The sequence below is a fragment of the Kryptolebias marmoratus genome, linkage group LG6 (assembly GCF_001649575.2).
Source record: "Kryptolebias marmoratus isolate JLee-2015 linkage group LG6, ASM164957v2, whole genome shotgun sequence".
NCBI lineage: Eukaryota > Metazoa > Chordata > Actinopteri > Cyprinodontiformes > Rivulidae > Kryptolebias > Kryptolebias marmoratus.
The window spans coordinates 29,744,601-29,769,610 of NC_051435.1; the positions used below are offsets into that span (position 1 = coordinate 29,744,601).

Sequence of the window (25,010 nt, forward strand, 5' to 3'; positions counted from 1 at the left end):
ACCTAACATATCACCTTACATATACACCTAACATATCACCTTACATATACACCTAACAGTCCACTAGGCACAGTAGCACTCAAATCATTTTTGGTAAATGCTGATCAGCCCTACACATCAACCTGGAAAAACTGGATGTCCTTCTCTATAAATACTGAAAACTCCAGTTTGAATCTATCTGCATACAGAATCCACAGTCACATTCCCAGGTATTTCACAGTATTTCAGCATTTCAAGATCAGCTATTAGGCTTCATGATTTTAAAACAATCACTTTATTCTTTAGCAATGATTCTATAGTAAAACATTCTTTCAATGTTTTACATTTCACTGAAAATTACTAATATTACAGTTGGTATTTTTCCCCTGTAAGATGCAGCTAAATATGTACAAATCATGGCAAAACCTACAGAAACAACAAAAACTCTGTGTTCATTTGTGCATAGTGGTCAAACATTCTTATAGAAAGCCATTTTGACTCCTAAATATTTGTACTGTCGTACCTATTACAGTTTTCATAGTGTTTTTATCGAGGAAATTGACATTAAACACAGTGAAACAGACATTTGTGTATCATAATTTAAATTAAACTAATTTTAGTATGTAACCAGTACAATATTCTGTCACACATTATTTGACGTGGATGTCACTGTTGTAGATTAACAAAAAAGAAAAAAATCTGTAATTTTAAACCAAATTGTTCATTTAGTGAGAAGTTTTTCCAATAATCTGTTGTGTCTCTTTGTTTTCTGCAGATTGATGGCAACATCAGAGACAAATCTGGGGAAGTCCCAGGAGTCTAATATTCCCTCTGAGGAGTCCATAAGAGAGTCTGAGCTTGCCTCCATCCAGCATTCTTTAAAATTTGTGACCAAACTGAAAGAAGAGTTTGTTTGTCCCATTTGCAAAGGAGTCGTGCTCAATCCACAGCAGAACTCCTGTGGACACATCTACTGCTTCCACTGCCTCAGAGGACTGCTGTAAGAGCTACCTCAAAATGCATTCACAGTGACACACAGCATTTCCATTTAAAATACCTTTTTTTAACCTAGGGACTTTTATCAGGTATCTAAAAAAAACTGATCAAGATTGACCTTGCAATGTAAAATCCCAAGTTAATGAGGCACATTGGTCCAGCTTGCTGTTTCAAGTTTGTGTTAGAAACAGTGATATAAGGAAATACACAAAATATCAAGCAAGCAACAAGGGAAAGAAAAAAAAAATCTTTAATGTCCAGATATAGAAATCAGCAATGTGGCACTTTTTCAAACGTTATGCATCCCAGGACACTGACATCTCCTTATTTTTTAAACTACTTTCTTTTTTATTTTTGGAGTGGCAGGAACTTTTGGTTTGACTTTCAGTCTGTTTTGTGTTTCAGCGAGAGTTCATTCCCATCCAGCCCAGTTTGCCCAGTGGACAGAGCTGTGATCACACCAGCAGAGGTCAGACTCTACACCTATGCTGATCAGGTCAAACCTAAACATGCAATTGTGTTTTTGCTTCAGCAATAAGAAGGGAAGGACACAGAATTGCCAGAATCCACTGAGTTGTTACTGTGAGATAGGCATCAAGAAACAATTTCAAGATAGAAACTGAATATAAGACTTTCACAACACACTTGGTCTTGCTGGATGTTTTTTTTTAAGATTTTCTCTTTACAGGTTTTCCAAGACAACTGCTGTAAACGAGAAATATCCAGTTTAGAAGTGTATTGCACCAACTCTCCAGCATGCAACTCTGTTATTACACTGAACCAGCTGCAGGTAGATTCCATCATCAATGTTCAAAGCTGCGACTAATGTCTGATGTCCTTCCTTAATGCATGCTTAATGTGTGTAGACATTGTAAAAATGAATATCACCTGCTTTTATTTACTGTATCTGAACTTAAAAATTATCTAGTATATGCAAGATCTTAATATTAGGTATATACAAAAATGTAAAACGTAAAAAGCATTCACCTCAAATAAAAGAAAAATTTACTTTTAAATATTTCCAAAAAACCCCAACCGTTACCTGCAGAAGTTAAATAATTTGTTAAATAAGATCCACCTGAAAAGCATTCTGGTTAGCACCTCTAAGTGGTAGGCAATAGTATGAAGACCAAGGAAGTCTCCACACAGGTCAGAGAGTAAGTTGTACAGAAGTAAAGATCGGGGCAGAAAAGAATTGCAAACTTTAAACATTCCACAGAGCTCCATTAAATCCATTATTAGGAAGTGGAAAGACGATGCCACGACAGTAAACCTGCCAAGACAGGGTCATCCCCCAAAACACATGGATGGGTAAGGAGGGCATTATTCAAAAAACATATAATAGGTCAAATATATAGGTCTAGGTATAATAGGTCTTAATGGTGACTCAGTGACAATAATGAAACCATTCATGGGTCTTCACAGATGAAATGTCAGGGTCTAGATCAGTGGTGTTCAATCCTGGTCCTGGAGGGCCACTATCCTGCAGGTTTTAGGTGTTTCTCTGCTTTAACACTCCTGATTTGATTGACTGAGTGGTTACCAGGTTTCTGCAGAACATGAAGACTTGATGAAGAGCAGGAAAAAGAACCCTTTTTTAACTCTAAGTCCTGTCAGTGTTATTTATTTATACCCATTTACTATGCACTTTTCATGCACAACACCTAAAAAGCTTTTCCAATTTTTTATTTTTAAATTTAAGTTTTGTGAATTTGGCCAAGTTCGTGTGCAAGGATGGTAAAAGAGAAAAAAAAAAACGATCATATAACAATTCAATATTTAAAACTGCAAAAATAACTCTTCAAAAGTTGTTGACAGTGATATAGGTTTGTGTGCAAGCAACAATATATAATTATTATATTATATAAAATACAGAATAACATTATCTTCACTAAATAATAATAATAAAAATTAATTGAACATAAACAGCATTAAAAGTGAGGCAGATTGAGGTTCTGGATCAGATTGTGCTGTTCATTATAAATAACCATACAGTCTGATTAATTGTCAGGAGAACAACTCCACCCAGATGCCCTCGGCCAGGAGGCAATCCTGCAACCTTTTTTTATAATAATAATAATGTTACATTAGCTTTCTTTAATGCTTGAAATAACTAATTACAGCTAAACTTCTAAAAGTAAATATTAGAAAATCCAACAGCAAGGTTAATCAACCAGCACCTGAAAAAAATTATCTGTGGTATATGTTTATTTTTTACCAAATACAAAGTCCCTTTTAAAATTTGGCACTGGCAACCACTTGATGATTACTGGTCTAGATGCAAGTTAAATTAAAATACTAAGTGTAAAATAAGTCTTAATCTAACACTCAACAGGCTGATGGGTTCTGTGGGGCTTAGAACATCTGTCATAAAACTTTTATTTTTTGACAAAGATGCTGTACATTTTTATGACACTGGCCTGGGGTTTGAACTTGATGCTATAAAAAGACAGTCCAGTCAACTTTGAAGTGATGTTCTGTCTAATAGTTATCAGAGATTTAATGAGTTACTTTCTCTTTGCCACTCTCCCATAAAGCTGAGGCTGGAGAAGAACCTGGGCAACAGTTGTTGTACATACAGTCAGCTTGTAACCCCTTCACAGTCCTCACATGTGTTTTGGCCTCTCTCACTATTCTCCTTCTTGTACTGTCACTCAGTTTGTGAGAACAACCTGCTCTTAGTAGATTTACACGTCCCATATTCCTTCCATTTCTTGATGATATATCTCAAGCAGTTGCAAACATAAGGGGGCCGGTCTGAGGCACAAAACTCCCAGGTGGAAAATAAATTCTACTCTGGCCCTGCTACTTCCTTAAAAAAAAACCTTCATTGCTCCCCACAACACAGAGGCTGTGTCCACTGGAGCTTCATTTAACTGAAAGAAAAAAAAAATGAAAAGAGGCAAAGTCTACATAGTCATGATCTCGGAGTAGATATGTGTCGAAATGCTGTGGTTGGATTCTCAAATTTTTAGAAAGAAATATTCATGAAGACCAAAGCATGGTCTGAGACCACAACATAATCATATTTACATTCTAAATTAATGAAAGCAGCCTGCTATCAACTAAAAGAAATGTGAGTCAGTGTGAGTGTAGGTACGGTGACTATGTGATTAAAAAACAGTATTTGTTTTTATCTGGACCTAAAAAGTGTCATAGGTTCTATTTCATCCCTACTGACCGCCAGAGGGCGGCGCTGAAAGCACAGAATGTTCCTTTCACGCATGCGCCATTCGAGTAGTAATACCAACAGTCACACCTGTGACACGTTGGATGATCACCCAGTCTGTATATACTGACGTCATCCGAGGCTCTGTTCCTCATTTCTTCTCGCATGCGGTTCGTTATATGGCATCAGCCTTTGGATAATTTTACCGTCAGCGGACGCCCGATTGCCTGTTGGCAGGAGTAGCGGTGAATCGCCCTCCTTGGGGCTGCAAGGGTTGATCTTCACTGAAGGTAATTCTGCTGTTTGTTGGTGATGACAGCATTTGTGCCTCTTCTCCCAACTCATGGCGTCTGACTTTTGTGTTTGGAGCTTGACTAACGGTGTTAGCCTCCTTTTGTTTATTTGGTTGTTTCGCTTTAATTGGTGATGGTAGCGTCTCAATCCCTCTCACAATTTTAGCCAACCCTATAAGCTGTTTTGGGTTGAGCTACCTGTGTTAGCCTCTCTAAGTTTGTTGTTTTGCTTTAATTGGTGACAGCAGCATTTTCGCCTCCTCTCCCAGTTTTGTTTTTTTCGTCCTGTATTTTGGATGTAGCTGGCAGTGTCAGGCCCTCTGTTGCTATATTTTATAGTGATTGGTGACTGTAGCGTCTCTGCCCCATCTCCCAATCTTAGCCTGTTCTTTCTGCCTGTGGTTGCGGTTGCTCATTGCTGTGTTACAGATGACTTCCTCTGTAAAACTTATAATGCTGGGGCGCATGCTGGCCGACTTGGCAATTCTTTGGCACACCTCATGTTTGCCCTCTCTTCATCCCTACAGTCGTGCCATTACAGCAATTGGCTTTAGTGATGCAGCACTTCAGGCTTTTGCGCTGATGACCAGGGAGCTTGGGCGCATAATGTCTTTTCTGGTTCAGGCTCGTTGACAGGTCTAGTTGGCGCAGTCTACATGGGCTGAAAGATGCCGTCGGACTCTCTGTAGTGTTCTTGTGGTACCTGGGGAGTTGTTTGGTCCTCTTGCCTTGGAAGCGCTATAAAGGACCATTCTGGCAGGAAACACTAGTCAACAGCTTTCAGGTCTCAGCAGGGGTATGCCCCCTCCTCCACCTCTCATCAGCAGCTCAGTTACTGGGCTGCTCATGCTGGGGATCCATGGGTGGTTGCCACTCTGACTCATGGTTATCAGCTACAGTTCCGACGGTGGCCTCACATGTCACGCCGGGTCAGGGTGACCATAATCGCTGACCCGGTGAAAGCTCGAGCAGTGGACCAGGAGCTTTCCGCCCTCCTGGCCAAGGGTGCAATCGAGGCAGTGGATCCTCTGCAGCAACCCAGAGGCTACTATTTAACATACTTTCTCATGCCCAAAAAGACAGGTGGATTTCGTCCCATTTTAGATCTCAGGGGACTCAATCAGTATTTGAAGGTCCTGCCTTTTCACATGCTCACGACAGCAGAGGTTTTTCAGACTGTTACCAGGGACGAATGGTTTACTTCAATAGACCGGACGGATGTGTACTTTCATGTACCTATTGCAGCAGAGCATCGCCTGTTTCTCCAGTTTGCCTATCGGGGTTGCCATTGGCAGTTCCGTGTGCTCCCGTTTGGCCTCTCTCTCTCCCCGAGGATGTTCACTCGGTGCATGAAAGCAGCCCTCTCTCCTCTGCAGGCCTGCGGAATGAAGATTTTTCCATACCTCAACGATTGGCTTCTCTGCACCCCATCCCGTGTGCATTCTTCTTGCAATACAAGTCGTCTGCTTGGTCATGTGTCCCAGTTGGGCCTCAAGGTCAACTTGGAGAAGAGCTGCCTGATCCCATCTCGGACAACCACCTTTCTTGGGGTGTTTCTGGATTCACCTTCCATGAGGGCTTACCCATCTGCCCAAAGGGTAAACGGTGGATGGATGCCAGGCGACACAGGCATCACAAACTCGTGGTGACATTGTCGTGTCTTTGTGTCATGAGGCCATGGAGAGACAAGAGTTATGTGTCCAGGGGTGTCCCCATGGGGATAATTGTGTGTTGCAGAGAGGTGGTCACGACAGATTCCAGCTCTATGGGATGGGTCGCTGGTACCAAAAGGATCGCTCCAGACACACAAATGTATTGGAGCTGCGTGCTGTGCATTTGGCTCTCAGACACTTTTTGCCCTACCTGGAGGGGAAACATGTTCTGGTTCAGTCATACAACACCTCTGCTGTCTACTGTCTGCTGTCTACCACATCAGCGCAGCTTCTGGAAGTGTCCAGAGATCTCCTGGTATGGGCCTCTCCTCGCCTGTCCACCCTGCGGGCAGAGTACTTACCAGGGCAGCACAACCACATCGCAGACTCTCTTTCCCGCCAGGCAACTGCTCTGGGAGAGTGGTCCCTGCACAGTGACGTATTGCTCAGGATCTCTGACCTCTTTGGTTGGGCGGAGGTAGATCTGTTCGCCACAGAGGGGTTGACTCAATGCCCTCAATGGTATTCCCTTACGATGGCATCAAGTGCACTGGGCCAGGACACATTGGCTCATCCTTGGCCAAGGGTCCTCCTATACACTTTACCACCCCTGTCTCTGATTTGACCTACTCTTCAGAGGGTTGCCGAGGAGGGCCACAAGATGTTACTGGTGGCTCCGTGTTGGCCAGCACGGCCATGGTTCCCGCTTCTACAGAACCTGTGTCACAGCACCCCGTGGTGTCTTCGGCCAGGAGGGATTTGCTGTCTCAGTTGGGGGGCCTGTTACGGCACCCTAACCGTCAACGCCTCTGACTCTGGGTGTGGCCACTGGACGGCTTGAGCAGCAGCTGACTGGATATTTGGATCCTGTCAGACACACCCTTTTGAGTGCCAGGGCACCCTCTACTCGCCAGCAATATGAAAACATGTGGTGCCTGCTTCCCAGTGGTGTTTTGCCTGCAATGATGATCCACTCACCTGTGCAGTGTCCACTATCCTGGAGTTTCTCCAGTCTCTTCTTGATAAGGGCCACTCTTCTTTGACACTTAAGGTATATGTAGCGGCAATATCATCTAATCATGCTGGCTTTGAGGGCTGTACCGTGGGGAGCCATAATCTAGTTTCTCTTTTTTTGTGTGGTGCTCGTAGGTTGCACCCGCCGACGGTTCCACCTGCCCTTGGGACCTGCCCTTGGTTGTTGAAGCTCTGTGCCCCTCTCCATTCAAGCCTCTGGTGCAGTCAGACCATAAGTGGCTCTCATGTAAGACTGCCTTTTTGTTGGCTATTGTCTCAGCTAAGAGAGTCGACGAGCTGCATGCTCTTTCTGTCAGCCCTTCATGTCTGAGATGGGGTGCTGGTGGCTCTGCTGTTACCTTGTGGCCAAACACTGCATTCTTGCCTAAAGTGTTATCTCGTTTATATTGTAATCAGCCACTGAGGCTGGCACGATTTCAGCCTATTTCAGGGGGAACTGCTGATGGGTCTCGGTTGTTGTGCCCAGTGAGGGCACTGGAGGCATGTATTGCAGCCACTGCTGCTATACGATGCTCAGACCAACTGTTCTTGTGCTATGGAGGCCCTAGGTTATGTTGTCCTCTTTCCAAGCAACATCTCTCCCATTGGAGAGATGCAGGACACTGCTCCTCACTCGTCGGCATGAAGGCGCACTCTACCAGGAGCGTCTCTGCTTCCTGGGCAGCCTTGAGAGGGGTTCCACTCGAAACAATACAGTATGTGCTGCTGCATCATGGGCTTCTCCAAGCATGTTCAGAAGATTTTACAGGGTTAATGTGGCCTCCCCTCATCCTCTGTACCAGGTTCTGCTGCAAGGGTCCTCTGGGCCTTCTCAGTGAGGTATTTGCTCAGGATTCCTTGTGACATCGCTGATATTAGTCGTTCAGTGCTTTCAGCACCGCCCTAGGGATGAAATAGAACGAAAGTTACGTATGTAACTACGGTTCTATGAATCCCGGATGACCGCCAGAGATTCTCTGTCACTCAGAATCCTTGCATTCTGTGAGAAGATTCTGTAGGAACAGAGCCTTGGATGACGTCAGTATATATAGACTGGGTGATCATCTGACGTGTCACAGGTGTGACTGTTGGTATTACTACTCAAACGGCGCATGCGTGAAGGGAACATTCAGTGCTTTCAGCGCCACCCTCTAGTGGTCATCTGGGATTCATAGAACCGTAGTTACATACGTAACTTTTGTTAAGAACAATGAACTCTTTCATCCTTCCATCCATCCATTTTCTTAACCCACTTTTCTTTTTCCGTCTTGAATCGCACCCAGCAGTTAAAATCCCCTCAAATATTCATATCATAAATTGTCAAATCCAGCAGCACTGAGAAAACCCATCTAGAAAAAAAAGAGTCATAATGAAAGTTGGGGGCATATATATTCACAAGAGCTACTTTTACATCATAAATGTGCCTCAGGATAATTATAAACCTCTTACTATAATCAGAAATGGCTTTCACGTGAACAAAGAGGATATGTCTATGTATAGGAATGGCAACACCGCTTGAGTTGCGAGAATATGATCAGAGATACGTTTTCCAAACCTAGCTCCTATTCAGTCTGATGTGGTCTACATCCTTCAAATGGGTCTCTTGCAAGTAAAGTAAATGGCCATCAAGATAGCTAGATGCACTGCACTTGATTGGACTGTTTACAGTAGGCTCTTACAATTCAAACTGCTAAACCTAAAATCCCCACCCACACTATGTAGTGACTTCTTCAGCCAAGCTATAAATGGAGAAATGCTTCAACACGTAAATAAAACGAAACAGAAGAGGAAAAAGATGTCAGAAGGAGTGGAGATGGAGGCGAACCCGGAATTCAGACTAATCATGATAGGGTGATAAAACGTAATTTATTAAAGTAAATACTAACCAAAACAAAAGCTGACGTGGCAACAAAAAGGAAAACTAACAATAACAAAATCACAAAACAGTGGCAAGGTAACTAGGCATGGAGCGAGGTGACAAGACGAATGACTGAATCAAGAATGAAGAGACAGAGACCGGTTATAAAGGCTGAGGGAGAAATGGGTAATTGGTTACAGCTGTAGAGAAGATGAGGAGCAGGTGAGGTGGGCGTGGCAGACAGGACTGGAAAAACACTGGGGAGGTGAATAGTGACAAGACATTAACACAGAAACCAAAAAGACAGCTAAAGCAAAACAAGAACTACAACAAACATCAAACAAAGAACAAAACACCAAAAACTGTGACAAAAGAAGGCAAATATTTTCAGATACATCATTACGTTAAGCACAAGACTTGGAGAAATCATGAAATATGGGATAGGTGCCAACCCAATTGACAATGAAATTCTTTTATTGTTAGTTTGAGTCCATCTTTTTATACTTTTCAGGAGCACTTGAGGTTGTGTCGGTATGAACAGCTCCAGTGCACCAACCCAGGCTGCAGTGAAATGCTGCAAAGGCAATACCTACAAAAACATATGACTGACACGTGTCTTCATCGCAGAGCGTCCTGTCCTCACTGCAGGCAGCTGCTGCAGATCAGCCTTATTCAGGTAACATCCAATCAAACAATGTTTGTTATTTACACACTACATTTGATGCTTCAGTCAGAAGAACCTTAACCCTATGACCTGGCTAAAACGCATAAAGTTGATGTTTCATGTCCCATGTTTAAAATATTCATCCATTACTTGTTGAAAATTTTTGTTTATTATAAGTTTTAAAAAAAAGAGGAAGCAGTTTTTACACTGAGATCAAGACTGAATCATCAAGCTGTTTAAACAAGCAGTCCATACATCCATTTTCTTTACTAGCTTTTCCATTCAGGGTCACAGGAAGCTGGTGCCAATCTCCAATGTTTATTGTGCGAAAGGGAAGGTACACCTTGGACAGGTCTCCAGTTCATCACAGGGCCCCATAGAGACGAATAAGACAGATAACCATTCGCACTTTCACTCACACCTAGTGACAATTTAGAGTTAAAAATCATCCTAACATGTATGTTTTTAGTTTTGGTAACTGGAATACCTGGAGAAAACTCAGGTGTGCATGGGAGACCATGCAAATTACACACAGAAAGGCCCCAGTTGGGTTATGAACCTGTGACCTTCTTTTTGTGAAGCAAAAGCTCTAACTACTGCTTTTCTGTGCTGTGTAAACCAGAAGTAAACTCTGTAGTAATATGTTTTTCTACAAACTTAAAGAAAAAGATATGCTTTAGGTTTGTGGCAGCAAAGGGGTTTTCTCTATCATTTCATAGAAAAAGGTCTTGGATTCAAATCTGGGCTTCGGTGTTTCTGTATGGACTTTGAATATTCCACGCATGCAAGTGTGGGTTTTCTCCTGGTACTCTGGTTTCCTCCCACAGTCCAAAACAGCAGTACTGCTCTAGACTAGTTAAGGTCCAACTTAGCCGAGCGTACATTCCATGTCTACCTTGGTGACCATGTATTGTCCTCTGCTCTGCTTTTGTGTGGAATCCTGCAGGACTCCGTTTAGGCTCCCTCCTCTTCATGCCGTACCTGCTCCTTCTTGGCTCTATTTTTAGAAAATATGGGACCTCCTTTCATTGTTACCTGGATAATACCCAGAAATATGTCCCGCTAAAGAAAAAGGACTCTAACTCTCTGAGCCCTCTGTTTTTATGTCTGGAGGACATAAAATCCTGAATGGCTGTGAACTTTTTGAACTTTTTTTAAGAAAAAGACTCAGGTGATGTTCTTTGTAAGCTCTACTCAGACCATCTATGCACATGTTGGTTCCTTGGCCCAGTACACCAGGCCAACTGTTACAAACCTAGGGGTCAAAGTCGAGGCTGGACTGAAGTTTGAAAATCATATTAGAGCAGTTGTAAAATCCATTTTTTCCCATTTGAAACAGCTGACTAAAGTCAAGCCGATTCTTTTTCAACAGTATTTCAAAACTGTCATCCACGCCTTTGTTACCACTCCGCTCGATTACTGTAACACACTTTATAAAGAAATCAGTGATTCCTGTATCTCTCAGCTTCAGAGGGTACAGAATGCTGCTGCACATCTTTTAACTGGGACACAAAAGTTTGACCACATTTTCTCTATTTTAGCCTCCGTGCTGGCTGCATGTACATGTCAGAATTCATTTTAAAATTCTTTTATTTGCTTTTAAAGCTCCTAATGGTCTTGCCCCACCCTACCTGTCCTCTCGGTCCCTCAGATCAGCTGATCATCTGGTCCTGAGTGTGCCGGAGACGAAGCGTAAGCTTAGAGGAGACCGTGCTTTTGCTGTGGCAGCTCCTTAATTATTGAATGACTTTCCCTTGGACATCAGACAAGCCTGTTCCCTGTCTGTTTTTAAAATCCCTTCTTAAAACCCATCTTTTCTCTCTGGCCTTAACACTATCTGAGATGTTGACTTTTAATGTTTTTTAATTATTTAATTTTATTTTCATCTTTTTCATTTTACTTCATTCTGACTGATTGTATAATTGTTTTATTATGTGTACATGACTTTGGTCCTGTGGATGTTTAAAGTGCTCTATAAATAAAGCTGGTATGGTATGGGTATGGTAAAGACAAAACATGAAATATTAATATTGTGTTTATGGGGACTCCATGGTCCCTAGAATCATGTGCAGAGCTTGTGTCCTGAGATGGAAGTGGAATGTCCTTATGGCTGCTCCAACCAGGTACGCCGGCAGAAGGTGAGTTCATCCTCTGATTCCATGATAAACCTGCAGAAACAGTCATTAGCAATCTGTTACTTAAACAGTTAAAGATATATTAAAGAAACTAATATTCCAAATAAAGAGTGTGAAAACGTGAAACTTGATACTGTAAAGGGATAGTCTAGTCATCTTTGAAGTGATGTGCTGTAAAATTTTTATCATTAGTTAGTACCTCACAAGCCTTGGCATCAGTCATAGAGCATGGAGTATGGAGAAAGAGGCAAAAGTCTTTGTCCAAGCTAGGGTGACTGCTTTTTTACTTTTTATGATTTTTCAGACCTATAAAACAACTTTTTCTCAAAAACAAGATACTGGTGTAAAAGAATGCTACATTCGCTTATAATAAACCTATACACTTTTACATAATATGATTTGTTTTGTTTGACACAGTTTTCTCAACCAAACGTCCATGTTACAGTTAGAATGTATGTGTGCGGAGCAAAGATAGACAATGTATTTGCTAATAGTACCAAGGGTGTTGAATGTTTGAATCTACCTGATCAGCATGGCTGGTCAGTCCAAAAGTTTACCTAACTTCCAGCAGACTAATACATTCAGCAGCCTTGACACCATCAGCATAAAAGGGTCTATTTATGCTCTGCACATATACAGTACATGCATGGAGGACCAGGGCAACACCTGCAGAGTGGCAGGCCGGGGCGGTGGTTCCTATTTTTAAAAGGGGGACCGGACAAGTGTCTTCCAATTATCAGGGGATGACACATCTCAGCCACCCTGGGAAAGTTTATTCTGGAGTGTTGGAAGAGAGGCTTGATTGTCGAATTATTTGTGACCGGGTTACCTTCTCTAGATCCTTATGGAGAGCTAACTTTACTTGTGGAGACAACCCCACTTGTTGAAACAACTAATTGTTTTTTTGTTTGTTTTTTTTAGCTTCACAGACTGAAGTGTGAGCTGTAAAACCTTTAAAGCATTGGAGAAACAAAAGAACATGATCCAAACAGGGATCCTCTGTGATTCAAAGAAATTCTAACTGGATCTATGCAATAAGTGCCAGGGACCCTAATACCATATTATTGTGCTCTAATTCTCCAGCTGATGGAGCACAAAGGGGTGTGTCATGAGGTCCACACCGACTGCTTCTATAAGAAGTTTGGCTGTTCTGTTAAGGTGAGTAAAACATTTAATATGACCATATATGAACCATCAATGACTATTCTGTGTCACAGGACAAAAGAGGGAATGTAAAGCTGCATGAAGTTGCTGCTTTCAGTCATCACTTGCAGCTGGTCCTGAAGACCAACAACTACCTGGAACAAAAGGTACATGTTTACACATTCAAGGACATTCTGTAACCTGCATGCACCAGGAAATCAGATTCTGACAGTTTTATACAGTACCTTGTGCTTGTACTTGTACTCAAGAAAAAGTGCAATGCCACCTTAAGACAGCATGGCATTCACCTCTCATTTGAGCAGTAAAATGGTAGAGGAGGAACAATGTCAGTCGTGTGGAAGTAGTTTTGTTTCTTTATTTCTTTATTTGAGTTGGCTGTCCTGACCTACACTCGTTACCTGTTGGTGGCAGTAATACACCACTAAAAACACCACTAGTAGAAGAAAAAGAAGCCATGTGGAGGTATTTCATAATGAACAATTCAACAGGATTCTGGGAATATATGGAGCTGAGCCCAAGCTTCTCGAAAATCTTACTGCTCTCTCCTTAGCAAGAGGATGAAGGCCTCCTTCATCATCATCACCACTGATGTGAAAAAGCACACTACTAAAAAGCATGAGGGTGGTGTATGACTGATCAACCCAGGAAAGCAGACTCTGTTAGCCACCCAGATAACAGTCAGTGGGCATCTGGCTGCCACCATCAATCTACTACATTCTGAAGAGAGGAGACAAAATAAGGAGAGTAGATATGGCCAAAACTGACTGTGCTTAGTGTTCCACCACAGATTATTGATGAGCCTAAAAAGCTGCTTAATGGGATGCTTATCGAGTATCATCTACTAATACGATCTCTGAGAAAGGTGCTAAGCTAATTCTAGGCTAATGCTCCAAAACAGTGGCTTTTTTGCCATCTCCACTTGTGCTGCTGCAAGCTGTATGTGTTTTTAAAAAGGTGAGTGACAGTACTTCTGTCCATTGCCTTATAGTTTTTTATGTTTATTTTTCAGCTTTTAGCCATGTTAGTAGGTAGGAATTAAGCCTCTTATATTGAAAATGACTGGCGATGATAGTTAAACATGATAGACATTTTATTAGTTTTTTGGATGGATATTTTTTATAATGGATATATTTTTTCTTTTTTTTTTTTTTTTTACTGAAAATAGGTGTTCAAAATATGATTTTTTAAAAATTATTTACAAATCATCTGTTGGAATGGAATAAATTTGTAATTAGAGGTTCTAATTGTAAGAACTGTAATGACATTTATTAAAATTGCTGCTTGCTAAAGGTCTTTTTTTTTGGCATAAAGCCAGCCCGCCGCAGTAACGAGGGTCAGAGCAGTGCTTCTCTTTGAAGTGGAGAACCCAAGTTCTGATAGTAATTCCAACATCAGAGCCTATGGATCCAAATATGGGAAAGGTTTTTATCTTTTAGGAAGCCATAAAATGAAACTCCAATGGTATTTTCTGGCTGGTTCGAATAATTAATTCCAACCCACCGAACTATCTTGTACCAGTATTCATTCACTCACTGATGAATGGCTGAATTCTCGTGAACCTCAGCAGCTCTGTGGACGTCACATATCAGGGGGGTCACGGAAAAAGCCAAAAACACTCGAGTGGTTTCTTCAATGTTCGGTAATAAATAATATATAGTATAATTTTTTTGTTTGAAAATTTTACAACAAGCATATTTTATGATTTTCTTTCAACTGATGTTGGCTTCAAAACACTTCAGTTCAGCTTTAAGTTTACACAGTGATATGTTACATTACATTGTTGCTCTAATCTGTTGCTGTTATTATTCCTTTTCACTAGAGGGTGCTACTGTGACAGAAAAGATTGTATTTGAAGGACAGGGAAGAATACAGAGAACTAGACCTGAGTTATGTATGATTGAGTGTAAGCAGTTGCTGGAATTAAGTTCCTGAGTTTAAACAATCAACTCCTGTTTTATTACAACTGCAACAACAATGATTATGTGATACTGTAAGAAAAACGTGTGACACATCAGTATAATAATCATTGCTTGGTACAAATTGTATTCTCTGTATAAACAAGTGATCAGAAAGCATGTATTTACTTCTGAGTGTGGTCTCCACTGCCAGGTGGAGGCTCTCCAAGAGAAGGCACTGAGGAAGCAGCAGGAGCTTCAGACAGACGAACTTCTCACTGGACAGCAGAAGCAAGTCAGATCCCTACTGCAGCAGAGCAGCAATATTGAACACACAATCTCCACTGTTCAGGTTAATCTACATTTTAAATTTTAGTCTCTCAGCTGTTCGGATTATGATGATCAGATTGATGTTATACCATTTCTGACCACTGCTTTTATCTTCAATAGTAACACTGAACATCTTACACTTCTTTGGCAATTTTGGATATAGTCCTTTTTAACTCAAAGAACAAATCAAAAATCTTTACTACAGGGGTCTCCAAACACTGGACCAAGGACTGGAACTGGTCCATAAATCATTTGGTACCAGTGCTGCCAACTTAGTGACTTAGTTGGTAGATGGGTCTAAAACTTGCTAAATGTGGCAACAATTTTCCAAAAAAGCGGTTAGCCTTTTCGTGACTCTGACATGAAAATTGGTGTTATTATTTCCAACGAGCAACTGGTGCCTCTGTCAGCCCCTACCTACCCCAAAGCATACCGGTGTCTTTTTTGACACCAGTGATAAAATTAATATTGCAATATCATATGATGACATAATTTAACGGAGCCTGACCTGTGCAGCGCGAGGCGCTATGTGGTCCACACTTCTTACCAGTTGGTGGCGGTAATTCTTCCTATGGTTGTTTGCCAACCACCAATAAAACAAAGAAGAAAAAGAACAGGGGTGCTGCGAGCGCGAACTAGCAAACATGTCGGAGCACAACACGGAAATACCTCTCGAGAGACCCGACTTAATTCCAAAAAAAAAAAAGGAGCCTCTTCTGTTGTTTGGAATTATTTTGGTTTTAAAATAGAAGATGTGGATCAGACCACCATATTTTACAAGTCATGCAAGCTTGTTGTGTCAGGTCAGGGTAGAAACACGTCAAATCTGTTTATAAAAAGTAAAAAAAAAGAAACCATTTTTAAGTTATATATTTATTTGGGCAAATCCAATAAAAAAAATTAAAAAGCAGAAAATGTGGAAAAAAAATATAGTGTGATATCATTTTTTGGCAATATCGCCTACCTCTAGTAAATGATACTTTTGGCAATAAAGTGTAAGTAAATTCTCATGCACAAAAGGAGATGGAGCATGTAATTGCATGTTTAAATGTTGAATATTACAGCAAACCTTTAAGCCACATCAGCAATCTGATCCCATGTTGCCTGTGTCTTTTTGTGCATGTGATCAGAGGAGTTTAAGCAGGCAGAAGGACTCCATGTCCTCCATTCAGCTGGATGTTCAGCAGATGTCTCAGGAGTTAGGTCCCAGTTTGGATGAGCTCGACCAGCTCAAACAGTCTCAGGATGCTGTGATGCAGGAATTATTAGCTGCCGAGGTACTCAGGGAGCACACAGGTAAGAAAACAGGATAATTTTTTTCTGCAGATGTGGTTGATTGCCTTTATTGACTAAGGTTTGAAGCTAAAATGTAAAATGTTTTCACCTGGGCATGGCAGTGAAACCATCCAGTTTCTGATGTGTTTGCACAACCCAAATTCAGAAAAAAACAGGGACCTTGAATAAAATGAAAATAAAAACAGAATGCAATGATTTGCAAGTATCATAAACCCATCCTTTTTTTAACCTTGATCATTTTTGGTTGGAAGAACTGCATTTACATAGTGGCAGTTGCTCATGTTTAAAATCTGTTTTATATATGCATTTTTTCTGAAAGAAAGTAGAATAAAAAGAAGATAACAATTGTAATAAAATAAGAAAATATTTGTAATAATTGTAAAATAGTGCAAAACATAAAGAATTGTGTATTTCTATAGTACTTGAATATAGACAAAACCTTTAAAATCATCCATAGTAATATTTGTGCATATGTACACTCACCGGCCACTTTATTAGGTACATCTGTCCAACTGCTCATTAACGCAAATGTTGAATCAGCCAATCACGTGGCAGAAACTTAATGCATTTAGGCATGTAGACATGGCCAAGAAGATCTGCTACAGTTCAAACCGAGCATCAGAATGGGGAAGAAAGGTGATTTAAGTGACTTCGAATGTGGCATGGTTGTTGGTGCCAGACAGGCTGGTTTGAATATTTCAGAAACTGCTGATCTACTGGGATTTTCATGCACAACCATCTCTAGAATCATCTCTCACTGCTTTCTTGAACACAACAATGAGTTCACTGTACTCGAATGGCCTCCACAGTCACCAGATCTCAATCCAGTAGAGCACCTTTGGGATGTGGTGGAACAGGAGATTAGCATCATGGATGTGAAGACGACAAATCTGCAGCAACTGTGTGATGCTATCATGTCAATATGGACCAGACTCTCTGAGAAATGTTTCCAGTACCTTCTTGAATCTATGCCACGAAGGATTAAGGCAGTTCTGAAGGCAAAAGGGGGTCCAACTCTGTACTAGCAAGGTGTACCTAATAAAGTGGCCAGTGAGTGTATTTGTACATATTTGTAAACAATTACACCTAAAATTGTCAGGTATAGATCTAAGAAATGAAAAACAAACCCTAACAAACCAGTTACAGTGTCATGTAAATGAATCCCATAACTCTTCTATTTTTTAAGTTATTCCACTGTTATTATTCACTTTGTTTATAATATACTTGACCCAGAGAAAGAACCCTACATTTGAATTTCAGAAAGAGCAGCAAATTTATAACATAAACAAACTTATGTAGCAATGAATTCAGCCTGGTTGACTCAGTGGGATCCTCTGTGCTTTGTGCAGAGGACAATAATAGTTAAAAATAGCTTGGCACATATGTCACTTGTAGCCTTTATAGAGCATGTCCATGACAGTTTTAGCTTAACTAGAGAATGCATGTAATTTTTCCACCCATTTCATAAACAAGAGAGTCAGTCAAATAAGTGAGGTCATCTGTTACTCACCATAATCTTTCTTACATGGGAATATCTGATAACAGTCTGACCTGCATCTTTCAGTTTTACATCAACTTATATATCCTGAAAGCGTGTTGTTTCTGAACAAATCTAGTGCTACATTAGATCCCACTTACCTTTTTTCGTTTCCACCTGCCTTTGCCACGTTAGATGTTTGATCCTCTCCAGTCCGTTCTCCGCTGGCCTGACGGCCGTTACCTCTTGCCTTCATGTCATATGTTGCTTCCTTTGCGGTATGATAGAAGAAATACCTTCTCGCTTAGTACTTTTTTTTTGCTTCAGTGTATTCCTTTCTTTTCTTCACTACTTCATGTTTTAAAAACACTCTTCTATCCTTGTACATAGAGCCTCTTTTCTGCAGGGTTACCTTGCTCTGGTTACTCAAACCTTTCACCACAATAGACCAAGACAGTGAGTCAGTGGGAGGCTTTGTGACCAAAGTTCTCAATTTTCAGTTCAAATGAACTGAAATTGAATGGTACCTCCAGATTTTCCCTGAGAAGCATTTTTAGAACATCAAAAATTGATCGGGCACCCTCTACAGCTCATCCCTTTACTCCATTGATCCATACATTGTCCCTTCTGGAGTGCCCTGCTTGATCTATCAGTTTCGCTTTTAACTGCTTTTGGAATTCCAGAAGTCCCAGCATAGGTTCCTCTAGCAATGCAGAAAAACGTAGACACATAGACCATGTCTATGTGGGTATTCCCCACGCTGATGGCTTCCTTCATTTCTTTAAGAGACTCATTGTGATAATCTCTTATTTCATGTTAAATTGTTTCCAGGTCCACCATGCTGTGTTCATCCTGCAGCATTCCCTCTTCTTTTTAAGTCAACAAGCTTGTTTTGTTTGTTGGTTTTGGTGAATTTCTTCGGGACCAATTAAAGGTAGCATTAGAGGTAGTTGGCTACCGCCAAAGCTCCTTTTCTCCAATGCAGCCATGACAGAGAGCCCCAAAAACCCATGTTTTATTCACAATGACATGTAGTAAACATAAAAATTGAACGTTTTTTTAAAGGTAATTTTAAATTTGATGGCAGCAGCACATTTCAAAAAAGTTGAGACAGGGGCAACAAAAGGCTGTAAAAGTCCATTTTAGAGAGGCTGAATCTCTGAACCACTGACACCACATCCTCCATGCTAAAGAGGAGAGAGATCATCCGGACAATTCTCAATGCACAGTTCAAAACCTGTCTCTCTGATGGGGTTGCATTAGTGCCTCTGGCACACATCTGGAAAGGCACCATCATTGCAGAACAGAATATACAAGTTTTAAACAACATATGCTCCCATCCAGCAAGAACTCCAGTAAAGATGAACCAGGACTGTCAAACAATTAGAATTCTACATCAGACAAGAATGGGACAACATTTCCTCCAAGAACTCCAACAACTGATCTCCTCAGTTCCTATATGTTTGCAGACTGTTGTTTAAAGAAGAGGGGACACTTGACAGTGGGAAACATGATTCTGAAACAACTTTTTAATGTGCTGCTGATATAAAATTCAAAATTATTATTATTTTCCTTAGAATGGTACAGTTTCTTAGTTTAAACCTTTGATATGTTTACTGTGATTCATTGTGAATAAAATGTGGTTTTATGAGATTGGCAAACCATTGCATTCTGTTTGTAATTTACATTTTACACAGCGTCCCAACTTTTGGTTTTGAGGTTGTACTGTATATTGTTTCATGTGCATTGTAATTACATCACTGAAAACAATGAAACAATATTCTTGACAGACTCTGAGTCCAGCACGGTAAGGTTCAGGGGCTTTGTGCATCTCATACAATGAAATAACCCAATTGATCAGCAAACATGGGTCATTAGACTGATTCCAACTTGTGGCAACTTAGTTAAAAGTGCATGAGTAGTCTGTTCAGTTCATTTCAATTCAGTTTATTTATGTCAATGTCGAATTTATTTGTATAGCACATTTAAAGAACAGGAGCAGTTTACCAAAGTGCTTAACAATTTACACCACCCATCATAACATAAAACAAAGAATAAAATAATAAAAATAAAACTCAAAGATATTAAGCAACAAACAGAACACAAGTTTAGTAAAAGTATCAGAAAAACAGCAACTCAAACTGTTTTAAAAGCCAGTGAAAACAGATGTGTTTAAAAAGGGATTTAAAAAGTGAAAGTGAAGATGCTGTCAGGTGTGGTGGAGAGTGAGACGAATCCAATGCACAGACTCATAATGAGCTTCAGGAAAAATAAACAAATTTATTATAAATAAAAAGAAAACCAAAGATAAAAGCTGACTTTTTTTTTACAAAAAGAAACACAAAGAAAATCCATATTCTGACAGAACCCCTGACGTCCCCAAACCAAAAATACCTAGATCGGTAGGGTCGTGGAGGAAAACACAGGATGGCAGGACCAAAACTGAACAAAAAAATGACCAGGCAAAAGGCCAGGGGAAATCAACAAAACAGGGAGACAGCCCGGGAACCGTCCGAAATGGAGCCAGAGTTCCGGGGTACGGCCTGAGAACTGTTTATGCAGAGACCAGAGCTTGGGAGGACGGCCCGGGAACTGTGCACAATGGGACCATAGTTCAAGCAGGCAGCCCGGGAACAGCCCTAGATGCTGCTGACGACAGAGAGGCGTTCTCGTGGACCCTCTACGAGGCCGACGAGAGTGAGGCATCCTTCTGGATCCTCTTAGAGACACAGGAGCTACGAACCCTGAAGACCCCCAAAACCCTTGGGATGAATGAATGAATCATTTATCTGATAGGGACAGATACAAGTAACACAGATCAGGACAATCAGATGCCTGCATCATAGTATTTGTAGCCATGGCTAATTCGCAACACCTGTCCCTAGAAGGACCAGGGCTTGAAAACGCTGGAGGTGGCTATCCGTGGAACCAGGTCTGAAGACAAGGCCATAATCGACCCTCTCTGGAGCAACCTGGTGAGAGGCATTGTCATCGTCCATGACCCTCTCAGAGGCTGAGTGAGAGGCATCGTTGTCCATGACCTACACGGAGAAACTGGAAGATGAAACGTCATCGTCATCAACCCTCACAGAGACACAGAAAGGCGTAACGGAGGCTGAAGGGGAGTCCGTCTGGGGACACAACCTCTGGTCCATGAAGGTTTAAGAGCCAGTTGCGTTCCCCAGACCGTAGATGCCCTCTCCTCTTCGTTCACCAGCAGGGGCGAGGGGAGAACCTCACAGTCTGTGGAGCCCTTCCTTCTTCGGTGACCACCTTGCCACGAGACCGGAGACATGGGGGGTGCTACTGCCACAAGAGACACAGGAGTACAGAGGGCACAAGAAGTTTGAGGTCTTGGCCAGGAATGGTGAGAAGGGCTCCAGCGAGGAGGATTTGAACAGTGCCCCTGTGGCTTCAAAGAACAAAGATCTCTCCTCCTCTTCTTGCTGGAGCCTCGGTCTCTGATCGTTCTTGGCAGTTTCATGAGACAAAAACTCAAACAGAGTCATCTGATTGCTGGGTTCTTTCTTGACTGGTCCGTTGTCGCTTTCATGCACTGTCTGGTTCCCCTCATGTCTTGCCTCTTGTGTTTGCTACTTTTTGGATTTTTTGTTAATGTTTTTTATTTAGTTTTGTTTTGCTGCCATGTCAGCTTTTGTTTTTGTTTTTCTTTTTATTTGTAATAAATAAGTTGTTTTTTTCCTAGAAGCTCATCATGAGTCTGTGGATTGGGGTTGTCTCACTCTCCACCACACCTGACAGATGCCTGTCTAATGTCAGAGGGCAGGTTATTATAATGTTTAAGAGCCACTGCTGAAAAAGCCCGATCTCCTCAGGGCTTCAACCTGGTTTCCGGGAGAACCAAAAGTAGTTGATCAGATTATCTCAGTACCCAGGAATGAACATAAGGTTGAAGTAAGCCAGAGAGATATGGGGGTGCAAGCCCATGTAGGCACTTATAAGTCAACAAGAGAAGTTTAAAATCAATTCTATGACCCACAGGGAGCCAGTAAAGGAAGGACAAAACCTGTAAAATGTGTTCAGCCCTACATGTTCCTGTTAAGAGCCAAGATGCAGCATTCTTAACAACAACATAAAGTGAATTACGATAATCAAGTCGGGTTGTAATGAAGGCATGAACTATTTTCTCTAGGTCAGGTCTAGTTAGGATGGGCTTAAGTTTACCTATCTGCCTTAACTGGAAAAAACGTTTTTAAAACAGTGTTGATCTGTTTATTAAACTTAAAATCAGAGTCCAAACTCACCCCCTGATTTGTAACAGACTGCTTAAGATATGGTTCACGGGAGCCAAGGTTCACAGGGAGAGAGCCCGACATAGAACTTAGACTGAATAAAATCACTTCAGTTTTATCATCATTAAAACTTAGAAAGTTTGACATTATCCAGGCCTTAATGTCACTGAGATATGTCAACAGGGGAACGATAGGGCAAGAATTATTGATTGTTTCAGGGGCAGATAGATCTGGTAGTCATCAGTGTAACAATGAAAGGAGAGACCATGTTTCCTTATAATAGACCCTAGCGGAAGCAGGTACAAGTGGCTCCAGTATTGAACCTTGTGGAACACATCATGTAAGAGGTGCTGAGGTGGAAAAGACATTACCAATATTACCACAAAAGCATCTGTCACTCAAATAAGAGTGGAACCACTCTATCACTGCTCCTGTAATCCCTACCACAATAAAGAGGATCCTGTGGTCGACAGTATCAAAGGCTGCGGTAAGGTCCAGCAGCACACGAATCACAAACTGACCAGAGTCATTTGCTAAAAAGATATTAAAAACTTTTACTAAAGCTGTCTCGGTGCTGTGTAAGTGTTTAAAACCAGACTGGAAGATTTCAGAAACTCAATTCTCATTTAAAAAATGTTTATTGAATAAAAACTATTTTCTCTAAGATTTTAGAAAGAAAGGGGAGTTTGAGTTTGGAGTTTGGTCTGAAATTCGAACAAACTGAATGGTCAAGTCTAGAATTTTTAATAAATGGATTTACTACTGCATGTTTTAAAACATCTGTAACAACACTTGTAGTAACACTGCTATTTATAGGAGGAAGAACAGAGAGTAAAACCTTTTTTTAAAAAATGATGCAGAGATGGGGTCAACAGGGGAACCTGTGGGTTTCAAATGACCAACAATATTCTTCAAAAAAGTTAGAGAAATAGGCTCAAACTCATTGAAGACAGCTGAGCAGTGGACAGAGTCAGAGTCAAACTCTACCCAGAAAGGCTCCAGGCTGGGAGGCAGTCCTGTGATCTTCAGCTCTAGCCCATCACTGCTGTACTGCTCACCTCACTCACACACACCACAAATGCATGTATCATACATTTGTGTTGGCATAAAAGGGAAAATGTGTACTTTTTTTTTAACTGATGCTGGTATTTTTCAGCATTGATGGAGGAAAATCTAAACCATCATTCCAGCCTTCTGGATCTTCACACGGATCAGCTCAGTGTTAATAAACAGCATCTGCAGGAACTTGAGGTGATGTCCTACAGCGGCAGACTCATCTGGAAAATAGAGAACTTCAGAAAAAAAAAGGAAGCCGAAGTTGATGGTCAGCCTTCCTGTCTGAACAGCGTGTCATTCCACACTGGGCGCTGTGGTTACAAAATGGCCATCAAAGCCTACCTGAATGGAGATGGAGAAGGAAGGGGAACTCACCTGTCACTTTACGTGGTTCTGATGCCTGGAGACTTTGATGCTCTGCTGCCATGGCCCTTCAGACAGACTGTGTCTCTGTCTGTTCTGGACCAAAGCAGTGCCAGGAACCACCAGAGTCTTAGCTTCAAACCTGATCCAAGAAACAAGTGTTTCCAAAAGCCTGCTGCTGAGAGCAATGTTGCTGTTGGATTTCCGTGTTTCATTCCATCTGACACCTTGGAATCTCCTCAAAATGCTGCGTACATTAAAGACGATACACTGTTTGTCAAAGTTAAGGTGGACACAGCAGGTTTAGAGCAGCTGTAAGATGATTTTTGGTTGTAAGTGAGATTGGATTTAAGATGTACACTAAAGTAGAGGTGGCTCTGTTTTGTGCCAACACAAAGATGATTATACTTCAGTGAATTTTACTCCAAGTGCTAACAGATTATTCAAAATATCACAGTATCAGATGAGACTGCACATATTAACATCATTTTCAAGGTTTCACCAAAGCATTATAATGCCATCACTTCTGCTCATAAGACCATCTTTGTCTAAAACTCTGGCATGAAAGGCAGGGGGCATTATGCATTCTTTCAAGGAAGGCTGTTTTATTGAAAGAAATAGTTCAACTTATTACCATATTAATATTGACATCAATCCATGCCAAATATTAATTAACCCTTAATTAATTAATTGTTAAAGGTTCTTTGAAAGTTCTGTTTCAATCCTATGCTATATTAAGATTAGCAGCTAATGACTATCTGCTACTAACCTGCTACCAGATGGCTACTGCTATCTGGCAGCAGGTTACAGGGTACCAGACTGCGTTCCTTTGTCCCTGACAGTATTGGTCTTATGAATAGGCTGACCTGATCTGCCCAACTAAAGATGAAGCTTTACAGTTCACCGCTGTATGTTGTTTTTTGATGTTGTGCATGTTGTACCCTTGTCATTTATTTGTTGGTATTTACTGTACGTATTCTTTGCTAGCTGCAAAACTAATAACCCTTAGGGGATAATAAAGTTTACCTTACCTTACCATACAAGTGATCATTCTGTTATAAAGGTTTGCAACAGAGAGCTCTTTACCAGCACACTGTATTCATGAAAATTCAATTGATGTGAAAAATGCCAAGCGTAATACAAAACAGAAAAGACATCATAGCGGTTTATTTTATTGTACATAAAAATAAAAGTAAAAGAAATACAAAAAAGAATCATCTGTTCCATCTTTTAGATTTGACACATCCTCCATCCATCCATCCATCCATCCATTCTCTTCCGCTTATCCGGGGTCGGGTCGCGGGGGCAGCAGCCTGAGCAGGGAGACCCAGACCTCCCTCTCCCCAGCCACTTGGGCCAGCTCCTCTGGGGGAATCCCAAGGCGTTCCCAGGCCAGCCGAGAAACATAGTCCCTCC

The 25,010-nt window shown here is 41.1% G+C and overlaps 1 protein-coding gene across 1 annotated transcript in view; it reads left to right on the forward strand.

Annotated features, from left to right (window-relative positions):
• Window positions 1–24,634, forward strand: part of traf5 (Tnf receptor-associated factor 5) — a 25,437-nt gene extending 803 nt beyond the window's left edge. Inside the window, exons 2-11 of the mRNA XM_037976297.1 lie at window positions 755–979; window positions 1,381–1,444; window positions 1,664–1,765; window positions 9,473–9,637; window positions 11,686–11,763; window positions 12,844–12,918; window positions 12,978–13,070; window positions 15,034–15,171; window positions 16,280–16,445; window positions 23,332–24,634. Coding sequence (XP_037832225.1) covers window positions 755–979; window positions 1,381–1,444; window positions 1,664–1,765; window positions 9,473–9,637; window positions 11,686–11,763; window positions 12,844–12,918; window positions 12,978–13,070; window positions 15,034–15,171; window positions 16,280–16,445; window positions 23,332–23,912 — 1,687 coding nt within the window. The 3' untranslated portion in view covers window positions 23,913–24,634. The remainder of the gene's footprint in view (window positions 1–754; window positions 980–1,380; window positions 1,445–1,663; window positions 1,766–9,472; window positions 9,638–11,685; window positions 11,764–12,843; window positions 12,919–12,977; window positions 13,071–15,033; window positions 15,172–16,279; window positions 16,446–23,331) is intronic.
• The last annotated feature ends 376 nt before the right edge of the window (window positions 24,635–25,010 follow it).